A 25,834-nucleotide genomic window follows, 5' to 3' on the forward strand; every position below is an offset into this window, starting at 1 on the left:
AGAGAGAGAGAGATCACTCAGTAATCAAGAGAGAGAGAGATAGAGAGAGAGAGAGAGATTACTCAGTAATTGAGAGGGAGAGAGAGAGAGAGAGAGGGGAGAGAGAGAGATTACTCAGTAATTGAGAGGGAGAGAGGGAGAGAGAGAGAGATTACTCAGTAATTGAGAGGGAGAGAGAGATTACTCAGTAATTGAGAGGGAGAGAGGGGAGAGAGAGAGAGAGAGGTGAGTGCTGTAGCAACTTCCTGCTGTTGCATGAGGCGTTGAGTTGCAGTTATTTTCTCTGTCTGAAACTCTGACAGACTGTTGCACAGAGAGAAGCGGGAGCTGACTGAAGCTAGGCAGGATGCAGGCTATCAAATGTGTTGTTGTGGGAGATGGGTAAGTGTTTTTCATTTTATTTTTTATCACATGATATCTTAGTGCTGTGATTTAGTCATTGGTTCAAGGAGCGATCGAACCCTGTAGGAGTTGTATTGGCCTCTCAGTATGTGAAGCCAAGAGTGGATGCTTGTTGATGTCTTCACTTTCTCTGTCCTGGGTGACTTCAAGTGCTTCTCTTTCTGTTCTCTTTTTACATCTACAGAAATATGTGTACAGATATTTCCATTCACAAATCATGTAACAGATTATGAACATGAGTCTGTTGAGAGACCCAGAGGTGTGTTGACACCACTGATCAGGTCTATCCAAAAGATATAGAGTTAAAATAGCTTCCGCAGTTACTGCAGTTCCCTACGACTCATTACCTAGTTCATCATTAGTTGACTAACAGACAACTACTATCTTTCATCCAGCTCTATTGAATCTGAACCCCAAAGCCAACTTCAATGGACTCGTATGGCAGAATAGAACACTATGTAACATGGGACAGTCGTGGTTGTGGATAGGAGAAACCAACACAGTCATAGCAGCTGTATAGTACACGCCAGGACATGCATTTAAAATGCTGCCATGTAAGAGGATCACTGGGACAGTGTCCCAAATGGCACCTAATTCCCTATGTAGTGCACTACTTTTCACCAGAGCCCCTGGGCCCTGTTCAACAGGAAGGCACTATATAAGGAATAGAGTGCCATTTGGGAAGCACAACATGTGTTGTTCAGAGCAGCTGAAACAAGGTAAATACACACATCATGAAGGAGTGATTTGATTGGCTCATAATAGAATAGAATAGAGTGGTTGGTAAATCTCTGTAATTGATGGTCATAACACATGGACCAGTCCTCCTATCTATAGTGTGTACAGCTTGATTTCAGTTCACTTGTCTGACATGTTCAAGGTTGTGTTTTGCAACTCAAAGGTGTGTCATGTCACACACAGTTTGTTTGATGGGTCAGAGACAAAAGTCAGGGTTTTCATCTACAGTTTGTATGGAGGCCCCCATTTCTGTTCTCATTCTTGACGTTGTCTGTGAATTCATGGAACTGTGAGGTATGTTAAAACACTGGACCCCAAGATGTCCTATCAGACCTGGTTTACTAGGACACTGAGAGATGATGAGGTAGAGGTCATATTGTTAGGAGAGGACTGTGTCCTATCAGACCTGGTTTACTAGGACACTGAGAGATGATGAGGTAGAGGTCATATTGTTAGGAGAGGACTGTGTCCTATCAGACCTGGTTTACTAGGACACTGAGAGATGGTGAGGTAGAGGTCATATTGTTAGGAGAGGACTGTGTCCTATCAGACCTGGTTTACTAGGACACTGAGAGATGGTGAGGTAGAGGTCATATTGTTAGGAGAGGACTGTGTCCTATCAGACCTGGTTTACTAGGACACTGAGAGATGGTGAGGTAGAGGTCATATTGTTAGGAGAGGACTGTGTCCTATCAGACCTGGTTTACTAGGACACTGAGAGATGATGAGGTAGAGGTCATATTGTTAGGAGAGGACTGTGTCCTATCAGACCTGGTTTACTAGGACACTGAGAGATGGTGAGGTAGAGGTCATATTGTTAGGAGAGGACTGTGTCCTATCAGACCTGGTTTACTAGGACACTGAGAGATGATGAGGTAGAGGTCATATTGTTAGGAGAGGACTGTGTCCTATCAGACCTGGTTTACTAGGACACTGAGAGATGATGAGCTAGAGGTCATATTGTTAGGAGAGGACTGTGTCCTATCAGACCTGGTTTACTAGGACACTGAGAGATGATGAGGTAGAGGTCATATTGTTAGGAGAGGACTGTGTCCTATCAGACCTGGTTTACTAGGACACTGAGAGATGATGAGGTAGAGGTCATATTGTTAGGAGAGGACTGTGTCCTATCAGACCTGGTTTACTAGGACACTGAGAGATGATGAGCTAGAGGTCATATTGTTAGGAGAGGACTGTGTCCTATCAGACCTGGTTTACTAGGACACTGAGAGATGATGAGGTAGAGGTCATATTGTTAGGAGAGGACTGTGTCCTATCAGACCTGGTTTACTAGGACACTGAGAGATGGTGAGGTAGAGGTCATATTGTTAGGAGAGGACTGTGTCCTATCAGACCTGGTTTACTAGGACACTGAGAGATGATGAGCTAGAGGTCATATTGTTAGGAGAGGACTGTGTCCTATCAGACCTGGTTTACTAGGACACTGAGAGATGATGAGGTAGAGGTCATATTGTTAGGAGAGGACTGTGTCCTATTAGACCTGGTTTACTAGGACACTGAGAGATGATGAGGTAGAGGTCATATTGTTAGGAGAGCGGAACATGGCCTTACAGAGAGGGGAGTGTTGTTGTTGTCATATTCATTGTGTCATGAAGTCCATCAGCTATACAAAGGTGAGGGGACATCAGTGTCCAGACAGTTATTGTCTGTGTACCAAATTACACCCTATTCCCGATGGGGTGCTGGTCAAAAGTAGTGCACTATATAGACCCTTATGGGCCCTGGACAAAAGTAGTGCACTAAGTAGGGAATAGGGTGCCATTTGGGACATGGAGAGTGTAAACAACCTGTTTTCAGTGTACAGTAATCGGTGACTTCACTTCACAGGTTATTATTCAATAGATGTTATACCTAAACAGGTGATTGTAAAGGGATGGGTGGTAAGAGAGAAGGAGGGGAGGGAGATCATGGGTTCCATATAGAACCCTCTGTGGAAAGGGTTCTACATGGAACATGGGGAATGTGAGATAAATACCAAAAAGGATCTATTTCCTGTTTTTCAGTGCTGACCGTTTTAATCAGGGCTCGTATTCACAAAGTGTCTCAGAGTAGGAGTGCTGATCTAGAATCAGTTTAGGCTTTGAGATCACAAAGAACGAGACATGGGGGACCTGATCCTAGATCAGCACGCCTTGTCTGAGATGCTTTGTGAATACAGGCCCGGTTCCCATTGGCACATTTTGTCAGCATCATTTACACAAGCCCCCTGCTTGTAACATTAGCTCATATATTACAGTGTTGTATGTTTATCACGATTAGCTGTTTTGTAATATGCCAAATAATATGAAGACATTTTGCCCAGCGTCTGTCTCTTAAACAAGTGTTTTTGGTGAAGGAGGAAGGAGGTTATGGTACAACCCAGACAGACTCATCACTCTCTAAAACACAAGCTGGCTTCCTGTAAACCATGTGACCTACTCTGGTTGCCGTGGTTATGAGCACTTGTCAACCTCTGTGACCTCTGTGAGTAGCACGCTGGATATGAGTGTTTGTAAAAATGGCACAAATGGAAATATTGAGTACAAGACGAACTGAAAAATGACAGAGTATTTGTGTTTGTTTATTTTCTCATACCTAATGTGATGAAGATGCAGGTTGTTTCCAATGAGGAAGAAGATAGACTGAGAGATAGAGACCTGTAGTCATACTAGAAGGCCATGCTACGTCTTCTTCAACAACGGTTCAGTGGAAAAACAAGATGTCCGTCGATGAGAAAGATGATAGTTCACGTATTACTCAACACCCTGATGTAGTTCTAACCCAAGTAATGATGTTGAGGAAGTTGAGACATGACAGGACACGTTGGGGTAGTGGAATGTGATTGGTTGATTCACCTTGAAATATCCTTACTTGTTGTTTATGGCCAAACCCAGCTTCCTTTGTTCAGACTGGAGTTCTTTGATTGAGCTGTTGGATATGGATCAGAGCCTTGAAAATGCTTCAATGTTTACATTGTCTATTTCATGTGTTGAAACGGTGCAGTTTCCCACTGGGCACAGACGTCATTTCAACGTCTAGTTTGGATTTACATTTGGTTGAGTTATCAACTAACGTGAACTCAACATGAAATCAACAAAAATGTCATCATGTCATTGGATTTAGGTTCAAAGTTGACGACTTTTTGCAAATTCAATCAGTTTTGTACGTTGATTCAATGTCATCACGTCTTTTTTTTCCTGAAATGACATGGAAACAACGTTGATTCAACCAGTGTTTTCACAGTGGGATGTTGCATTTCCCCCACTAATGGTTAAGGTTAAAGCTATTTAAATGACCATTGAGTCCTATTGAAAACAATGATGTGTATTTACCCTGTGTGTTTCAGAGCTGTGGGGAAAACATGTCTTCTCATCAGCTACACAACCAACGCTTTCCCTGGAGAATATATCCCTACTGTGTGAGTACACACACACACACACACACACACACACACACACACACACACACACACACACACACACACACACACACACACACACACACACACACACCCGCATACACACACACACACACACACACACACACACACTTGATATGTACAGTACACTAGAAAAGTGTGTGTGTTCTCTCCCTCAGCTTTGATAACTACTCAGCCAATGTGATGGTGGACAGTAAGCCAGTCAACCTCGGTCTCTGGGATACAGCAGGACAGGAGGACTATGACAGACTGAGACCACTGTCCTACCCACAGACGGTACACACAAGCACACACATACACATTTATTTATATATAATATACACACACACACACACACACACGTTTATTTATATATAATATACACACACACACACACACTTATTTATATATAATATAGACACACACACACACACATTTATATATCATTTACACACACATACACACACACACACACACACACACACACACACACACACACACACACACACACACACACACACACACACACACACACACACACACACACACACACACACACACACACACACACACACACAAACCTAATTGAGTCTAATGCATGGAGCTTTCTCTCTCTCTCTCTCTCTCTCTCTCTCTCTCTCTCTCTCTCTCTCTCTCTCTCTCAGGATGTGTTCCTCATCTGTTTCTCTCTGGTGAGCCCAGCCTCCTACGAGAACGTCAGAGCCAAGGTGATCCTCTCTAGATTCTACCTGTATCTATCACATTCAGGGTTGGCGTTGTAAAATTCAATCATTCATTCATTGGAATTTCCCAATTATTTTCCATAATGTCTTTTCAACATGTTAATTGGTAATTGAATATTCAGCCTGCAGAATTGACTGAACCGAAGTTGAATTAAGTTCCATAAAACATAAAGCTGTATGAGGGTGAATTGAATTGAGCCCTAACGGAAATGAGTGAGGATTCAAAGTGCATGTCCTAGTAGTGACCACTAGATGGCGGTGTGTCCCCACACTGTCAGGGGGACTGTTTGCTCCTACTGTGTCGAGCCTACTCTCTCCTCCGTCACACACCTCTCGTCCAGTGAAAGCGCTTTGGATATATTTAAACATCTTTTCATTATTATTTTCAAGATCTTTTCATTATGTCTACAAAGTCTATTCAGCGTTGCGACAGAACAGTGGGTGTGAAATGCGACACACACAAAACAGCCGTCATCACTTGGGAACAAGGACCTTGACATTTTTATTTGAGATATTAATTCTTCTTTTTATTAGTTTTCACATATTAAAGCTAGAATCCTTCGTTGCTACATCCATTTTTGGACTTATAAATTACTCATATGTAGCTATTGATTCTTGAAAAATATACATTTACATTTACATTTAAGTCATTTAGCAGACGCTATTATAAATGCCTCATAAGCTTTAAATCAACTCAAAATCAAATCAAATTGATTCATATAGCCCTTCGTACATCAGCTGATGTCTCAAAGTGCTGTACAGAAACCCAGCCTAAAACCCCAAACAGCTAGCAATGCAGGTGTAGAAGCACGGTGGCTAGGAAAAACTCCCTAGAAAGGCCAAAACCTAGGAAGAAACCTAGAGAGGAACCAGGCTATGTGGGGTGGCCAGTCCTCTTCTGGCTGTGCCGGGTGGAGATTATAACAGAACATGGCCAAGATGTTAAAATGTTCATAAATGACCAGCATGGTCAAATAATAATAATCACAGGCAGAACAGTTGAAACTGGAGCAGCAGCACGGCCAGGTGGACTGGGGACAGCAAGGAGTCATCATGTCAGGTAGTCCTGAGGCATGGTCCTAGGGCTCAGGTCCTCCGAGAGAGAGAGAGAAAGAAAGAGAGAAAGAGAGAATTAGAGAGAGCATACTTAAATTCACACAGGACATCGGATAAGACAGGAGAAGTACTCCAGATATAACAAACTGACCCTAGCCCCCGGACACATAAACTACTGCAGCATAAATACTGGAGGCTGAGACAGGAGGGGTCAGGAGAAACTGTGGCCCCATCCGATGATACCCCCGGACAGGGCCAAACAGGAAGGATATAACCCCACCCACTTTGCCAGAGCACAGGCCCCACACCACTAGAGGGATATCTTCAACCACCAACTTACCATCCTGAGACAAGGATGAGTATAGCCCACAAAGATCTCCACCACAGCACAACCCAAGGGGGGAGATCACATGACGCACCACTCCTAGGGACGGTATGAAAGAGGCCTAGTAAGGCAGTGACTCTGCCTCTAAGCCTGTAATAGAGTTAGATGCAGAGAATCCCAGTGGAAAGAGGGGAACCGGCCAGGCAGAGACAGCAAGGGCGGTTCGTTGCTCCAGAGCCTTTCCGTTCACATTCACACTCCTGAGCCAGACTACACTCAATCATAAGACCCACTGAAGAGATGAGTCTTCAGTAAAGACTTAAAGGTTGAGACCGATTTTTGCGTCTCTCACATGGGTAGGCAGACCATTCCATAAAAATGGAGCTCTATAGGAGAAAGCCCTGCCTCCAGCTGTTTGCTTAGAAATTCTAGGGACAATTAGGAGGCCTGCGTCTTGTGACCGTAGCGTACATGTAGGTATGTACGGCAGGACCAAATCAGAGAGATAGGTAGGAGCAAGCCCATGTAATGCTTTGTAGGTTAGCAGTAAAACCTTGAAATCAGCCCTTGCCTTGACAGGAAGCCAGTGTAGGGAAGCTAGCACTGGAGTAATATGATCAAATTGTTTGGTTCTAGTCAGGATTCTAGCAGCCGTATTTAGCACTAACTGAAGTTTATTTAGTGTTTTATCCGGGTAGCCGGAAAGTAGAGCATTGCAGTAGTCTAACCTAGAAATGACAAAAGCATGGATACATTTTTCTGCATCATTTTTGGACAGAAAGTTTCTGATTTTTGGAATGTTACGTAGATGGAAAAAATCTGTCCTTGAAACAGTCTTTATATGTTCTTCAAAAGAGAGATCAGTAACGCCGAGGTCCTTCACAGTTTTATTTGAGACGACTGTACAACCATTAAGGTTTATTGTCAGATTCAAAAGAAGATTTCTTTGTTTCTTGGGACCTAGAACAAGCATCTCTGTTTTGTCCGAGTTTAAAAGTAGAAAGTTTGCAGCCATCCACTTCCTTATGTCTGAAACACATGCTTCTTGAGAGTGCAATTTTGGGGCTTCACCATGTTTCATTGAAATGTACAGCTGTGTGTCATCCGCATAGCAGTGAAAGTTAACATTATGTTTTCGAATGACATCCCCAAGAGGTAAAATATATAGTGAAAACAACAGTGGTCCTAAAACGGAACCTTGAGGAACACCGAAATTTACAGTTGATTTGTCAGAGGACAAACCATTCACAGAGACAAACTGATATCTTTCCGACAGATGAGATCTAAACGAGTCCAGAACTTCTCCGTGTAGACCAATTTGGGTTTCCAATCTCTCCAAAAGAATGTGGTGATCGATGGTAGCCGCACTAAGGTCTAGGAGCACGAGGACAGATGCAGAGCCTCGGTCCGATGCCATTAAAATGTAATTTACCACCTTCACAAGTGCCGTCTCAGTGCTATGATGGGGTCTAAAACCAAACTGAAGCATTTTGTATACATTGTTTGTCTTCAGGAAGACAGTGAGTTGCTGCGCAACAGCCTTTTCTAAAATTTTTGAGAGGAATGGAAGATTCGATATAGGCCGATAGTTTTTTATATTTTCTGGGTCAAGGTTTAGCTTTTTCAAGAGAGGCTTTATTACCGCCACTTTTAGTGAGTTTGGTACACATCCGGTGGATAGAGAGCCGTTTATTATGTTCAACATAGGAGGGTCATGAACAGGAAGCAGCTGTTTCACTAGTTCAGTTGGAATAGGGTCCAGTATGCAGCTTGAAGGTTTAGAGGCCATGATTATTTTCATCATTGTGTCAAGGGATATAGTACTAAAACACCTGAGTGTCTCTCTTGATCCTAGGTCCTAGCAGAGTTGTGCAGACTCAGGACAACTGAGCTTTGGAGGAATACACAGATTTAAAGAGGAGTCCGTCATTTGCTTTCTGATAATCATGATCTTTTCCTCAAAGAAGTTCATGAATTTATTACTGCTGAAGTAAAGGCCATCCTCCATCCTCTTTAACTGTCGTACCCCATCAGAACCCAAAATATACGCTTGTTTTTGAACTCAAATGTCAACTAATACTGTATAGCCTCAAACCATGTTTAAAATTATACATTTGATATCATGGATGGCCAATCCTTGCATCCTTAGCTCTGTCTGGCGAAACAGGGGCGTTTGTTATTGTTTCGATTAAGGATTGTAGCTTTAACGATGCAACATAACAAAACTATAATTTCCTTCTTCAGGTGGAGAGAGGCTGGTGGTGTGACATACATTCTCAAATAGGGCTTCTTTCATACTGCAATAAACTATGAACATATTGATGGCAGGACTCCATAGTGAGGAAGCCCCCCCCCCCGGACATGCCCCCGCTCCGTCTCCCAACCAGACGATGAAGGTGTTAAATATCTATTAGATGTCAGGTGCATTGGGTCAGGGCCCGTAGCAGAGGGCCCGTAGCCACACGGGGATGGGTCCCCCGGGAGAGGGCCACACGGGTTGGGTCCCCGGGAGAGGGCCACACGGGGATGGGTCCCCCAAGAGAGGGCCACACGGGGATGGGTCCCCCAGGAGAGGGCCACACGGGGATGGGTCCCCCAGGAGAGGGCCAGGCAGCCCCGCCACACAATGCCAATGTTTAGAAAATAATTTTAATATTAAACAATAGTTGTTTATTTATTTTCACACAGGAGTTCTGTAGTGTTCAAATACAAAGACATTAACACATAATCATGTCATATGACAGCAATGTTTGAAATAGTGAGGGAACCTCTCCACCCCCTCCCCAGAGACCCACTCCAAGGCCGCTCTACCCCCTCCCCAGAGACCCACTCCCAGGCCGCTCCATCCCCTCCCCAGAGACCCACTCCCAGGCCGCTCCATCCCCTCCCCAGAGACCCACTCCCAGGCCGCTCCATCCCCTCCCCAGAGACCCACTCCCAGGCCGCTCCATCCCCTCCCCAGAGACCCACTCCCAGGCCGCTCCATCCCCTCCCCAGAGACCCACTCCCAGGCCGCTCCATCCCCTCCCCAGAGACCCACTCCCAGGCCGCTCCATCCCCTCCCCAGAGACCCACTCCCAGGCCGCTCCATCCCCTCCCCAGAGACCCACTCCAAGGCCGCTCTACCCCCTCCCCAGAGACCCACTCCCAGGCCGCTCCACCCCCTCCCCAGAGACCCACTCCCAGGCCGCTCTACCCCCTCCCCAGAGACCCACTCCCAGGCCGCTCCATCCCCTCCCCAGAGACCCACTCCAAGGCCGCTCTACCCCCTCCCCAGAGACCCACTCCAAGGCCGCTCTACCCCCTCCCCAGAGACCCACTCCCAGGCCGCTCCATCCCCTCCCCAGAGACCCACTCCCAGGCCGCTCCATCCCCTCCCCAGAGACCCACTCCCAGGCCGCTCCATCCCCTCCCCAGAGACCCACTCCCAGGCCGCTCCATCCCCTCCCCAGAGACCCACTCCCAGGCCGCTCCATCCCCTCCCCAGAGACCCACTCCCAGGCCGCTCCATCCCCTCCCCAGAGACCCACTCCCAGGCCGCTCCATCCCCTCCCCAGAGACCCACTCCCAGGCCGCTCCATCCCCTCCCCAGAGACCCACTCCCAGGCCGCTCCATCCCCTCCCCAGAGACCCACTCCAAGGCCGCTCTACCCCCTCCCCAGAGACCCACTCCCAGGCCGCTCCACCCCCTCCCCAGAGACCCACTCCCAGGCCGCTCTACCCCCTCCCCAGAGACCCACTCCCAGGCCGCTCCATCCCCTCCCCAGAGACCCACTCCAAGGCCGCTCTACCCCCTCCCCAGAGACCCACTCCCAGGCCGCTCCACCCCCTCCACAGAGACCCACTCCAAGGCCGCTCCATCCCCTCCCCAGAGACCCACTCCCAGGCCGCTCCATCCCCTCCCCAGAGACCCACTCCCAGGCCGCTCTACCCCCTCCCCAGAGACCCACTCCCAGGCCGCTCCATCCCCTCCCCAGAGACCCACTCCAAGGCCGCTCCACCCCCTCCCCAGAGACCCACTCCAAGGCCGCTCCATCCCCTCCCCAGAGACCCACTCCAAGGCCGCTCCATCCCCTCCCCAGAGACCCACTCCCAGGCCGCTCCATCCCCTCCCCAGAGACCCACTCCCAGGCCGCTCCACCCCTCCCCAGAGACCCACTCCCAGGCCGCTCTACCCCCTCCCCAGAGACCCACTCCCAGGCCGCTCTACCCCCTCCCCAGAGACCCACTCCCAGGCCGCTCCATCCCCTCCCCAGAGACCCACTCCCAGGCCGCTCCACCCCCTCCCCAGAGACCCACTCCCAGGCCGCTCCATCCCCTCCCCAGAGACCCACTCCAAGGCCGCTCCATCCCCTCCCCAGAGACCCACTCCCAGGCCGCTCCATCCCCTCCCCAGAGACCCACACCCAGGCCGCTCTACCCCCTCCCCAGAGACCCACTCCCAGGCCGCTCCACCCCCTCCCCAGAGACCCACTCCAAGGCCGCTCCATCCCCTCCCCAGAGACCCACTCCCAGGCCGCTCCACCCCCTCCCCAGAGACCCACTCCCAGGCCGCTCTACCCCCTCCCCAGAGACCCACTCCCAGGCCGCTCCACCCCCTCCCCAGAGACCCACTCCAAGGCCGCTCCATCCCCTCCCCAGAGACCCACTCCCAGGCCGCTCCACCCCCTCCCCAGAGACCCACTCCCAGGCCGCTCTACCCCCTCCCCAGAGACCCACTCCCAGGCCGCTCCACCCCCTCCCCAGAGACCCACTCCCAGGCCGCTCCACCCCCTCCCCAGAGACCCACTCCCAGGCCGCTCCATCCCCTCCCAGAGACCCACTCCCAGGCCGCTCCACCCCCTCCCCAGAGACCCACTCCCAGGCCGCTCCACCCCCTCCCCAGAGACCCACTCCCAGGCCGCTCCACCCCCTCCCCAGAGACCCACTCCAAGGCCGCTCCATCCCCTCCCCAGAGACCCACTCCCAGGCCGCTCCACCCCCTCCCCAGAGACCCACTCCCAGGCCGCTCCATCCCCTCCCCAGAGACCCACTCCCAGGCTGCTCCACCCCTCCCCAGAGACCCACTCCCAGGCCGCTCCATCCCCTCCCAGAGACCCACACCCAGTGTGTCCTCCCCTCTAGCTCCTGACCCAGATGTTAATAAATATATGTTTGTTGTAAGATGAACCAGGTCAGGTGAACCAGGTTAGGGTCAGAGGAGAGAACCGTACAAGCAAGGGTCCTATGGAAAAGGGTTGAGCAGTCCCGCCCAGGGTTAGGGAGTAACTGATTTAATGTAATCTGATTACAAAAAAAACTGTAACTGTAATCAGTTATGTTACCAGCAAAAATATTGCAATCAAATTACAGATACTTTTGAAAAACTAGGTAATTACTACTTGGATTACGTGAAAATCATAAAGGATGTTTGTGACAAAATAATTGATTAAACCTTTCTGTTTTATCCATAACATTCAAATCAGCATTAAAAAACATTGAAGTTGAAGTTTGTTCCAGCTGAGTGAGTCTGTCCAGTCAGAGACCACTATGATGACACCAAACGCGTGAAAGTAATCAGATTACGTTTCTGAGTTTTGAGTATTCCAAAAGTTACGCTACTGATGACAGTTTTGGACAGGTAACTAGTAACTGTAATGGATTACATTTAGAAAGTAACCCACCAAACCCATGTCCTGCCCCTCAAAACAAATGGCCCTCACAATGTTTGTCTGATTTAAGGAAAGAATAAATAAATCAGTGGTAATATGAGACAAAGACATCAGAACACATGTATTTCATGTAACAACGGAGGTGTAGCAAAACCTGGCTCTATGTTACCAATCAACAATGATGTTTCCTCCCAAAGGACATACTGGTTCAGTGTAAGTATAACAGACAGGCTTCCCAAGTAGTGTAAAAGAGGTCTGTTTCTTGACTGTGTCCATCTCGCTAATAATAACCGAAATGAAAGCTAGAAAGTTAGGGAGCATCCAAAATTCCTAAACGATGGATAGAGGACTATTTTTTCCAAATGTTGACGGTGATTAAATGTTACCGATTTTCAGCGTGGCCCTCCCTCTGGCCCTCGTGGAGGAGCAATTGAGACCCCAGGGTCAAAATGAGTTGGCAGCCCTGATGTAGTGTGTGATGGAGCACTACAGTTGTTCCAGTAAGAGGAACCATCTGACCAGCACGGTAACACATGCAACAACATCACACTTTGTTGTTCATAACCTTGTCACGGCTGGAGTTAAGGTGAGGAGAACCTCTAGGGGGCAGAGTTCCCTAGTCATCCCCAAACATCTGACAGAGTATGGACCATATGTAACCGGTATGGTTTGATCATGGGACACGACTAGAACCTGGGCAGTAAAGTGGCTGGTCCCCCTGGTAGCGGTCACAGGTGGAGTCCATGTCAGGGTACATGTAGATATACTTGGTCTAGTGCATATGCGTAGTTTTAATTGAATGAGACTATGTGTCGCACAGATAGAGTAGTAGTGATGTCACAATGACACACACACACATTCTATTGAGTAGAATCCACTGCCTTTTAGTCTCTTCTCATCTGAAGAGACTCTTCAGAACACTCCATTTGGATCTGGCTTTTAAGACATATCTAGTCTTGTTTGTAAGGATTTTTTTCAATAGCTATCCCACGTTACACAATCCACTCATGTTAATTCTGTTGCCCCTTCACTCTCTTCTCCATCCAATGCCCAAAGTATTTCTGTGTTTTTTGTTTCTCCTTGCTGTTTTACTGTTGTCGCCATGACGACCGGGTCCGTATACCGCAAATGTTGTTCTATGCCGATACTAGATTATCATAGTGTTGCTATGGGTCACAACATGATGGAATGATGCTTCCTCTTTGTGTTGAGTTTCTATCCGTATGCTCAAGTGTGTTTGTGTATGTGTGTACCTACATACAGTATATTTATCATAGGACACAGTGTACCTACATACAGTATATTTATCATAGGACACAGTGTACCCACATACAGTATATTTATCATAGGACACAGTGTACCCACATACATACAGTATATTTATCATAGGACACAGTGTACCTACATACTACAGTATATTTATCATAGGACACAGTGTACCCACATACATACAGTATATTTATCATAGGACACAGTGTACCTACATACATACAGTATATTTATCATAGGACACAGTGTACCTACATACAGTATATTTATCATAGGACACAGTGTACCCACATACATACAGTATATTTATCATAGGACACAGTGTACCTACATACTACAGTATATTTATCATAGGACACAGTGTACCTACATACATACAGTATATTTATCATAGGACACAGTGTACATACATACAGTATATTTATCATAGGACACAGTGTACCTACATACATACAGTATATTTATCATAAGACACAGTGTACCTACATACATACAGTATATTTATCATAGGACACAGTGTACCTACATACATACAGTATATTTATCATAGGACACAGTGTACCCACATACAGTATATTTATCATAGGACACAGTGTACCTACATACAGTATATTTATCATAGGACACAGTGTACCCACATACAGTATATTTATCATAGGACACTGTGTACCCACATACATACAATATATTTATCATAGGACACAGTGTACCCACATACATACAATATATTTATCATAGGACACAGTGTACCCACATACATACAATATATTTATCATAGGACACAGTGTACCCACATACATACAGTATATTTTTCATAGGACACAGTGTACCTACATACATACAGTATATTTATCATAGGACACAGTGTACCCACATACATACAGTATATTTATCATAGGACACAGTGTACCTACATACATACAGTATATTTATCATAGGACACAGTGTACCTACATACATACAGTATATTTATCATAGGACACAGTGTACCTACATACATACAGTATATTTATCATAGTACACAGTGTACCTACATACATACAGTATATTTATCATAGGACACAGTGTACCTACATACATACAGTATATTTATCATAGGACACAGTGTACCTACATACATACAGTATATTTATCATAGGACACAGTGTACCCACATACATACAGTATATTTATCATAGGACACAGTGTACCGACACAGTATATTTATCATAGGACACAGTGTACCTACATACAGTATATTTATCATAGGACACAGTGTACCCACATACAGTATATTTATCATAGGACACAGTGTACCCACATACAGTATATTTATCATAGGACACAGTGTACCCACATACAGTATATTTATCATAGGACACAGTGTACCCACATACAGTATATTTATCATAGGACACAGTGTACCCACATACAGTATATTTATCATAGGACACAGTGTACCCACATACAGTATATTTATCATAGGACACAGTGTACCTACATACATACAGTATATTTATCATAGGACACAGTGTACCTACATACATACAGTATATTTATCATAGGACACAGTGTACCCACATACAGTATATTTATCATAGGACACAGTGTACCCACATACAGTATATTTATCATAGGACACAGTGTACCCACATACAGTATATTTATCATAGGGCACAGTGTACCCACATACAGTATATTTATCATAGGACACAGTGTACCCACATACATACAGTATATTTATCATAGGACACAGTGTACCCACATACAGTATATTTATCATAGGACACAGTGCATCCACATACAGTATATTTATCATAGGACACAGTGTACCTACATACAGTATATTTATCATAGGACACAGTGTACCCACATACAGTATATTTATCATAGGACACAGTGTACCCACATACATTCAATATATTTATCATAGGACACAGTGTACCCACATACATACAATATATTTATCATAGGACACAGTGTACCCACATACAGTATATTTATCATAGGACACAGTGTACCAACATACATACAGTATATTTATCATAGGACACAGTGTACCTACATACAGTATATTTATCATAGGACACAGTGTACCTACATACATACAGTATATTTATCATAGGACACAGTGTACCTACATACATACAGTATATTTATCATAGGACACAGTGTACCTACATACATACAGTATATTTATCATAGGACACAGTGTACCTACATACATACAGTATATTTATCATAGGACACAGTGTACCTACATACAGTATATTTATCATAGGACACAGTGTACCCACATACAGTATATTTATCATAGGACACAGTGTACCCACATACATACAGTATATTTATCATAGGACACAGTGTATCCACATACAGTATATTTATCATAGGACACAGTGTACCTACATACAGTATATTTATCATAGGACACAGTGTATCCACATACAGTATATTTATCATAGGACACAGTGTACCCACATACAGTATATTTATCATAGGACACAGTGTACCCACATACAGTATATTTATCATAGGACACAGTGTACCCACATACAGTATATTTATCATAGGACACAGTGTACCCACATACATACAGTATATTTATCATAGGACACAGTGTATCCACATACAGTATATTTATCATAGGACACAGTGTACCCACATACAGTATATTTATCATAGGACACAGTGTACCCACATACAGTATATTTATCATAGGACACAGTGTACCCACATACAGTATATTTATCATAGGACACAGTGTACCAACATACAGTATATTTATCATAGGACACAGTGTACCCACATACAGTATATTTATCATAGGACACAGTGTACCCACATACATACAATATATTTATCATAGGACACAGTGTACCCACATACATACAATATATTTATCATAGGACACAGTGTACCCACATACAGTATATTTATCATAGGACACAGTGTACCCACATACATACAGTATATTTATCATAGGACACAGTGTACCCACATACAGTATATTTATCATAGGACACAGTGTACCTACATACATACAGTATATTTATCATAGGACACAGTGTACCCACATACAGTATATTTATCATAGGACACAGTGTACCTACATACATACAGTATATTTATCATAGGACACAGTGTACCCACATACATACAGTATATTTATCATAGGACACAGTGTACCTACATACATACAGTATATTTGTCATAGGACACAGTGTACCTACATACATACAGTATATTTATCATAGGACACAGTGTACCTACATACAGTATATTTATCATAGGACACAGTGTACCTACATACATACAGTATATTTATCATAGGACACAGTGTACCTACATACAGTATATTTATCATAGGACACAGTGTACCTACATACAGTATATTTATCATAGGACACAGTGTACCTACATACATACAGTATATTTATCATAGGACACAGTGTACCTACATACAGTATATTTATCATAGGACACAGTGTACCCACATACAGTATATTTATCATAGGACACAGTGTACCCACATACATACAGTATATTTATCATAGGACACAGTGTACCTACATACATACAGTATATTTGTCATAGGACACAGTGTACCTACATACATACAGTATATTTATCATAGGACACAGTGTACCCACATACAGTATATTTATCATAGGACACAGTGTACCTACATACATACAGTATATTTATCATAGGACACAGTGTACCCACATACATACAGTATATTTATCATAGGACACAGTGTACCCACATACAGTATATTTATCATAGGACACAGTGTACCCACATACATACAGTATATTTATCATAGGACACAGTGTACCCACATACAGTATATTTATCATAGGACACAGTGTACCAACATACAGTATATTTATCATAGGACACAGTGTACCAACATACAGTATATTTATCATAGGACACAGTGTACCCACATACATACAGTATATTTATCATAGGACACAGTGTACCCACATACAGTATATTTATCATAGGACACAGTGTACCAACATACAGTATATTTATCATAGGACACAGTGTACCCACATACAGTATATTTATCATAGGACACAGTGTACCTACATACAGTATATTTATCATAGGACACAGTGTACCCACATACAGTATATTTATCATAGGACACAGTGTACCTACATACAGTATATTTATCATAGGACACTGTGTACCCACATACAGTATATTTATCATAGGACACAGTGTACCAACATACAGTATATTTATCATAGGACACAGTGTACCCACATACAGTATATTTATCATAGGGCACAGTGTACCCACATACAGTATATTTATCATAGGACACAGTGTACCCACATACATACAGTATATTTATCATAGGACACAGTGTACCCACATATAGTATATTTATCATAGGACACAGTGTACCCACATACAGTATATTTATCATAGGACACAGTGTACCCACATACAGTATATTTATCATAGGGCACAGTGTACCAACATACAGTATATTTATCATAGGACACAGTGTACCTACATACATACAGTATATTTATCATAGGACACAGTGTACCCACATATAGTATATTTATCATAGGACACAGTGTACCCACATACAGTATATTTATCATAGGACACAGTGTACCCACATACAGTATATTTATCATAGGACACAGTGTACCAACATACAGTATATTTATCATAGGACACAGTGTACCCACATACAGTATATTTATCATAGGACACAGTGTACCCACATATAGTATATTTATCATAGGACACAGTGTACCCACATACAGTATATTTATCATAGGACACAGTGTACCAACATACAGTATATTTATCATAGGACACAGTGTACCCACATACAGTATATTTATCATAGGACACAGTGTACCCACATATAGTATATTTATCATAGGACACAGTGTACCCACATACAGTATATTTATCATAGGACACAGTGTATCCACATACAGTATATTTATCATAGGACACAGTGTACCTACATACAGTATATTTATCATAGGACACAGTGTACCCACATACAGTATATTTATCATAGGACACAGTGTACCCACATACAGTATATTTATCATAGGACACAGTGTACCTACATACATACAGTATATTTATCATAGGACACAGTGTACCCACATACATACAGTATATTTATCATAGGACACAGTGTACCCACATACAGTATATTTATCATAGGACACAGTGTACCCACATACAGTATATTTATCATAGGACACAGTGTACCCACATACAGTATATTTATCATAGGACACAGTGTACCTACATACAGTATATTTATCATAGGACACAGTGTACCCACATACAGTATATTTATCATAGGACACAGTGTACCTACATACAGTATATTTATCATAGGGCACAGTGTAACCACATACAGTATATTTATCATAGGGCACAGTGTACCCACATACAGTATATTTATCATAGGACACAGTGTACCTACATACATACAGTATATTTATCATAGGACACAGTGTACCCACATACATACAATATATTTATCATAGGACACAGTGTACCCACATACAGTATATTTATCATAGGACACAGTGTACCCACATACATACAGTATATTTATCATAGGACACAGTGTACCCACATACAGTATATTTATCATAGGACACAGTGTACCTACATACAGTATATTTATCATAGGACACAGTGTACCCACATACAGTATATTTATCATAGGACACAGTGTACCTACATACATACAGTATATTTATCATAGGACACAGTGTACCCACATACATACAATATATTTATCATAGGACACAGTGTAACCACATACAGTATATTTATCATAGGACACAGTGTACCCACATACATACATTATATTTATCATAGGACACAGTGTACCTACATACAGTATATTTATCATAGGACACAGTGTACCCACATACAGTATATTTATCATAGGACACAGTGTACCTACATACAGTATATTTATCATAGGACACAGTGTACCCACATACAGTATATTTTTCATAGGACACAGTGTACCCACATACAGTATATTTATCATAGGACACAGTGTACCCACATACAGTATATTTATCATAGGACACAGTGTACCCACATACAGTATATTTATCATAGGACACAGTGTACCCACATACATACAGTATATTTATCATAGGACACAGTGTACCCACATACAGTATATTTATCATAGGATACAGTGTACCCACATACAGTATATTTATCATAGGACACAGTGTACCCACATACATACAGTATATTTATCATAGGGCACAGTGTACCCACATACAGTATATTTATCATAGGACACAGTGTACCCACATAAAGTATATTTATCATAGGACACAGTGTACCCACATACATACAGTATATTTATCATAGGACACAGTGTACCCACATACAGTATATTTATCATAGGACACAGTTTACCCACATACAGTATATTTATCATAGGACACAGTGTACCAACATACAGTATATTTATCATAGGACACAGTGTACCCACATACAGTATATTTATCATAGGACACAGTGTACCCACATACAGTATATTTATCATAGGACACAGTGTACCCACATACAGTATATTTATCATAGGACACAGTGTACCCACATACAGTATATTTATCATAGGACACAGTGTACCCACATACAGTATATTTATCATAGGACACAGTGTACCCACATACAGTATATTTATCATAGGACACAGTGTACCCACATACATACAGTATATTTATCATAGGACACAGTGTATCCACATACAGTATATTTATCATAGGACACAGTGTACCCACATACAGTATATTTATCATAGGACACAATGTACCCACATACAGTATATTTATCATAGGACACAGTGTATCCACATACAGTATATTTATCATAGGACACAGTGTACCCACATACAGTATATTTATCATAGGACACAGTGTACCCACATACAGTATATTTATCATAGGACACTGTGTAACCACATACAGTATATTTATCATAGGACACAGTGTACCTACATACAGTGTATTTATCATAGGACACAGTGTACCCACATACATACAGTATATTTATCATAGGACACAGTGTACCCACATACATACAGTATATTTATCATAGGACACTGTGTACCCACATACAGTATATTTATCATAGGACACAGTGTACCTACATACAGTATATTTATCATAGGACACAGTGTACCAACATACAGTATATTTATCATAGGACACAGTGTACCCACATACAGTATATTTATCATAGGACACAGTGTACCCACATACAGTATATTTATCATAGGACACAGTGTACCCACATACATACAGTATATTTATCATAGGACACAGTGTACCTACATATAGTATATTTATCATAGGACACAGTGTACCCACATACATACAGTATATTTATCATAAGACACAGTGTACCAACATACATACAGTATATTTATCATAGGACACAGTGTACCCACATACATACATTATATTTATCATAGGACACAGTGTACCTACATACAGTATATTTATCATAGGACACAGTGTACCGACACAGTATATTTATCATAGGACACTGTGTACCCACATACAGTATATTTATCATAGGACACAGTGTACCCACATACAGTATATTTATCATAGGACACAGTGCATCCACATACAGTATATTTATCATAGGACACTGTGTACCTACATACAGTATATTTATCATAGGACACAGTGTACCCACATACAGTATATTTATCATAGGACACAGTGTACCCACATACAGTATATTTATCATAGGACACAGTGTACCCACATACAGTATATTTATCATAGGACACAGTGTACCTACATACAGTATATTTATCATAGGACACAGTGTACCCACATACAGTATATTTATCATAGGACACAGTGTACCCACATACAGTATATTTATCATAGGACACAGTGTACCCACATACAGTATATTTATCATAGGACACAATGTACCCACATACAGTATATTTATCATAGGACACAGTGTATCCACATACAGTATATTTATCATAGGACACAGTGTACCCACATACAGTATATTTATCATAGGACACAGTGTACCCACATACAGTATATTTATCATAGGACACTGTGTAACCACATACAGTATATTTATCATAGGACACAGTGTACCTACATACAGTGTATTTATCATAGGACACAGTGTACCCACATACATACAGTATATTTATCATAGGACACAGTGTACCCACATACATACAGTATATTTATCATAGGACACAGTGTACCCACATACATACAGTATATTTATCATAGGACACAGTGTACCCACATACAGTATATTTATCATAGGACACAGTGTACCCACATACATACAGTATATTTATCATAGGACACAGTGTACCTACATATAGTATATTTATCATAGGACACAGTGTACCCACATACATACAGTATATTTATCATAGGACACAGTGTACCAACATACATACAGTATATTTATCATAGGACACAGTGTACCCACATACATACATTATATTTATCATAGGACACGGTGTACCTACATACAGTATATTTATCATAGGACACAGTGTACCGACACAGTATATTTATCATAGGACACTGTGTACCCACATACAGTATATTTATCATAGGAAACAGTGTACCCACATACAGTATATTTATCATAGGACACAGTGCATCCACATACAGTATATTTATCATAGGACACTGTGTACCTACATACAGTATATTTATCATAGGACACAGTGTACCCACATACAGTATATTTATCATAGGACACAGTGTACCCACATACAGTATATTTATCATAGGACACAGTGTACCCACATACAGTATATTTATCATAGGACACAGTGTACCCACATACATACAGTATATTTATCATAGGGCACAGTGTACCCACATACAGTATATTTATCATAGGACACAGTGTACCTACATACAGTATATTTATCATAGGACACAGTGTACCCACATACAGTATATTTATCATAGGACACAGTGTACCCACATACATACAGTATATTTATCATAGGGCACAGTGTACCCACATACAGTATATTTATCATAGGACACAGTGTACCCACATACATACAGTATATTTATCATAGGACACAGTGTACCCACATACAGTATATTTATCATAGGACACAGTGTACCCACATACAGTATATTTATCATAGGACACAGTGTACCCACATACAGTATATTTATCATAGGACACAGTGTACCCACATACAGTATATTTATCATAGGACACAGTGTACCTACATACAGTATATTTATCATAGGACACAGTGTACCCACATACAGTATATTTATCATAGGATACAGTGTACCCACATACAGTATATTTATCATAGGACACAGTGTACCCACATACATACAGTATATTTATCATAGGACACAGTGTACCCACATACATACAGTATATTTATCATAGGACACAGTGTACCCACATACATACAGTATATTTATCATAGGGCACAGTGTACCCACATACAGTATATTTATCATAGGACACAGTGTACCTACATACAGTGTATTTATCATAGGACACAGTGTACCCACATACATACAGTATATTTATCATAGGACACAGTGTACCCACATACATACAGTATATTTATCATAGGACACTGTGTACCCACATACAGTATATTTATCATAGGACACAGTGTACCAACATACAGTATATTTATCATAGGACACAGTGTACCCACATACATACAGTATATTTATCATAGGACACAGTGTACCTACATACAGTATATTTATCATAGGACACAGTGTACCAACATACAGTATATTTATCATAGGACACAGTGTACCCACATACAGTATATTTATCATAGGACACAGTGTACCCACATACAGTATATTTATCATAGGACACAGTGTACCCACATACATACAGTATATTTATCATAGGACACAGTGTACCTACATATAGTATATTTATCATAGGACACAGTGTACCCACATACATACAGTATATTTATCATAAGACACAGTGTACCAACATACATACAGTATATTTATCATAGGACACAGTGTACCCACATACATACATTATATTTATCATAGGACACAGTGTACCTACATACAGTATATTTATCATAGGACACAGTGTACCGACACAGTATATTTATCATAGGACACTGTGTACCCACATACAGTATATTTATCATAGGACACAGTGTACCCACATACAGTATATTTATCATAGGACACAGTGTACCCACATACAGTATATTTATCATAGGACACAGTGTACCCACATACAGTATATTTATCATAGGACACAGTGTACCCACATACAGTATATTTATCATAGGACACTGTGTAACCACATACAGTATATTTATCATAGGACACAGTGTACCTACATACAGTGTATTTATCATAGGACACAGTGTACCCACATACATACAGTATATTTATCATAGGACACAGTGTACCCACATACATACAGTATATTTATCATAGGACACAGTGTACCCACATACATACAGTATATTTATCATAGGACACAGTGTACCCACATACAGTATATTTATCATAGGACACAGTGTACCCACATACATACAGTATATTTATCATAGGACACAGTGTACCTACATATAGTATATTTATCATAGGACACAGTGTACCCACATACATACAGTATATTTATCATAGGACACAGTGTACCAACATACATACAGTATATTTATCATAGGACACAGTGTACCCACTTACATACATTATATTTATCATAGGACACGGTGTACCTACATACAGTATATTTATCATAGGACACAGTGTACCGACATACAGTATATTTATCATAGGACACAGTGTACCTACATATAGTATATTTATCATAGGACACAGTGTACCCACATACATACAGTATATTTATCATAGGACACAGTGTACCAACATACATACAGTATATTTATCATAGGACACAGTGTACCCACATACATACATTATATTTATCATAGGACACAGTGCATCCACATACAGTATATTTATCATAGGACACTGTGTACCCACATACAGTATATTTATCATAGGAAACAGTGTACCCACATACAGTATATTTATCATAGGACACAGTGCATCCACATACAGTATATTTATCATAGGACACTGTGTACCTACATACAGTATATTTATCATAGGACACAGTGTACCCACATACAGTATATTTATCATAGGACACAGTGTACCCACATACAGTATATTTATCATAGGACACAGTGTACCCACATACAGTATATTTATCATAGGACACAGTGTACCTACATACAGTATATTTATCATAGGACACAGTGTACCCACATACAGTATATTTATCATAGGACACAGTGTACCCACATACATACAGTATATTTATCATAGGGCACAGTGTACCCACATACAGTATATTTATCATAGGACACAGTGTACCCACATACATACAGTATATTTATCATAGGACACAGTGTACCCACATACAGTATATTTATCATAGGACACAGTGTACCCACATACAGTATATTTATCATAGGACACAGTGTACCCACATACATACAGTATATTTATCATAGGACACAGTGTACCCACATACAGTATATTTATCATAGGACACAGTGTACCCACATACAGTATATTTATCATAGGACACAGTGTACCCACATACATACAGTATATTTATCATAGGACACAGTGTACCCACATACATTATATTTATCATAGGATACAGTGTACCCACATACAGTATATTTATCATAGGACACAGTGTACCCACATACAGTATATTTATCATAGGACACAGTGTACCCACATACATACAGTATATTTATCATAGGGCACAGTGTACCCACATACAGTATATTTATCATAGGACACAGTGTACCCACATACAGTATATTTATCATAGGACACAGTGTACCCACATACATACAGTATATTTATCATAGGACACAGTGTACCCACATACAGTATATTTATCATAGGACACAGTTTACCCCCATACAGTATATTTATCATAGGACACAGTGTACCAACATACAGTATATTTATCATAGGACACAGTGTACCCACATACAGTATATTTATCATAGGACACAGTGTACCCACATACAGTATATTTATCATAGGACACAGTGTACCCACATACAGTATATTTATCATAGGACACAGTGTACCCACATACAGTATATTTATCATAGGACACAGTGTATCCACATACAGTATATGTA

The 25,834-nt window shown here is 41.6% G+C and overlaps 1 protein-coding gene across 2 annotated transcripts in view; it reads left to right on the forward strand.

Moving 5' to 3' along the window:
* Positions 1 to 264: 264 nt before the first annotated feature.
* Positions 265 to 25,834, forward strand: part of LOC135530170 (ras-related C3 botulinum toxin substrate 2-like) — a 73,854-nt gene continuing 48,284 nt past the window's right edge. Inside the window, exons 1-4 of one of the 2 annotated variants that reach the window (XR_010453814.1) lie at positions 265 to 381; positions 4,487 to 4,558; positions 4,738 to 4,855; positions 5,224 to 5,286. Coding sequence is in view for 1 of the 2 variants with exons in the window: in XM_064958542.1 (XP_064814614.1) it covers positions 347 to 381; positions 4,487 to 4,558; positions 4,738 to 4,855; positions 5,224 to 5,286 (288 nt within the window). In the remaining variant the exon portion in view is untranslated. The remainder of the gene's footprint in view (positions 382 to 4,486; positions 4,559 to 4,737; positions 4,856 to 5,223; positions 5,287 to 25,834) is intronic. The other variant, XM_064958542.1, reaches the window with a different exon arrangement.

This window comes from Oncorhynchus masou, unplaced genomic scaffold (genome assembly GCF_036934945.1).
Source record: "Oncorhynchus masou masou isolate Uvic2021 unplaced genomic scaffold, UVic_Omas_1.1 unplaced_scaffold_1281, whole genome shotgun sequence".
Taxonomy (NCBI): domain Eukaryota; kingdom Metazoa; phylum Chordata; class Actinopteri; order Salmoniformes; family Salmonidae; genus Oncorhynchus; species Oncorhynchus masou.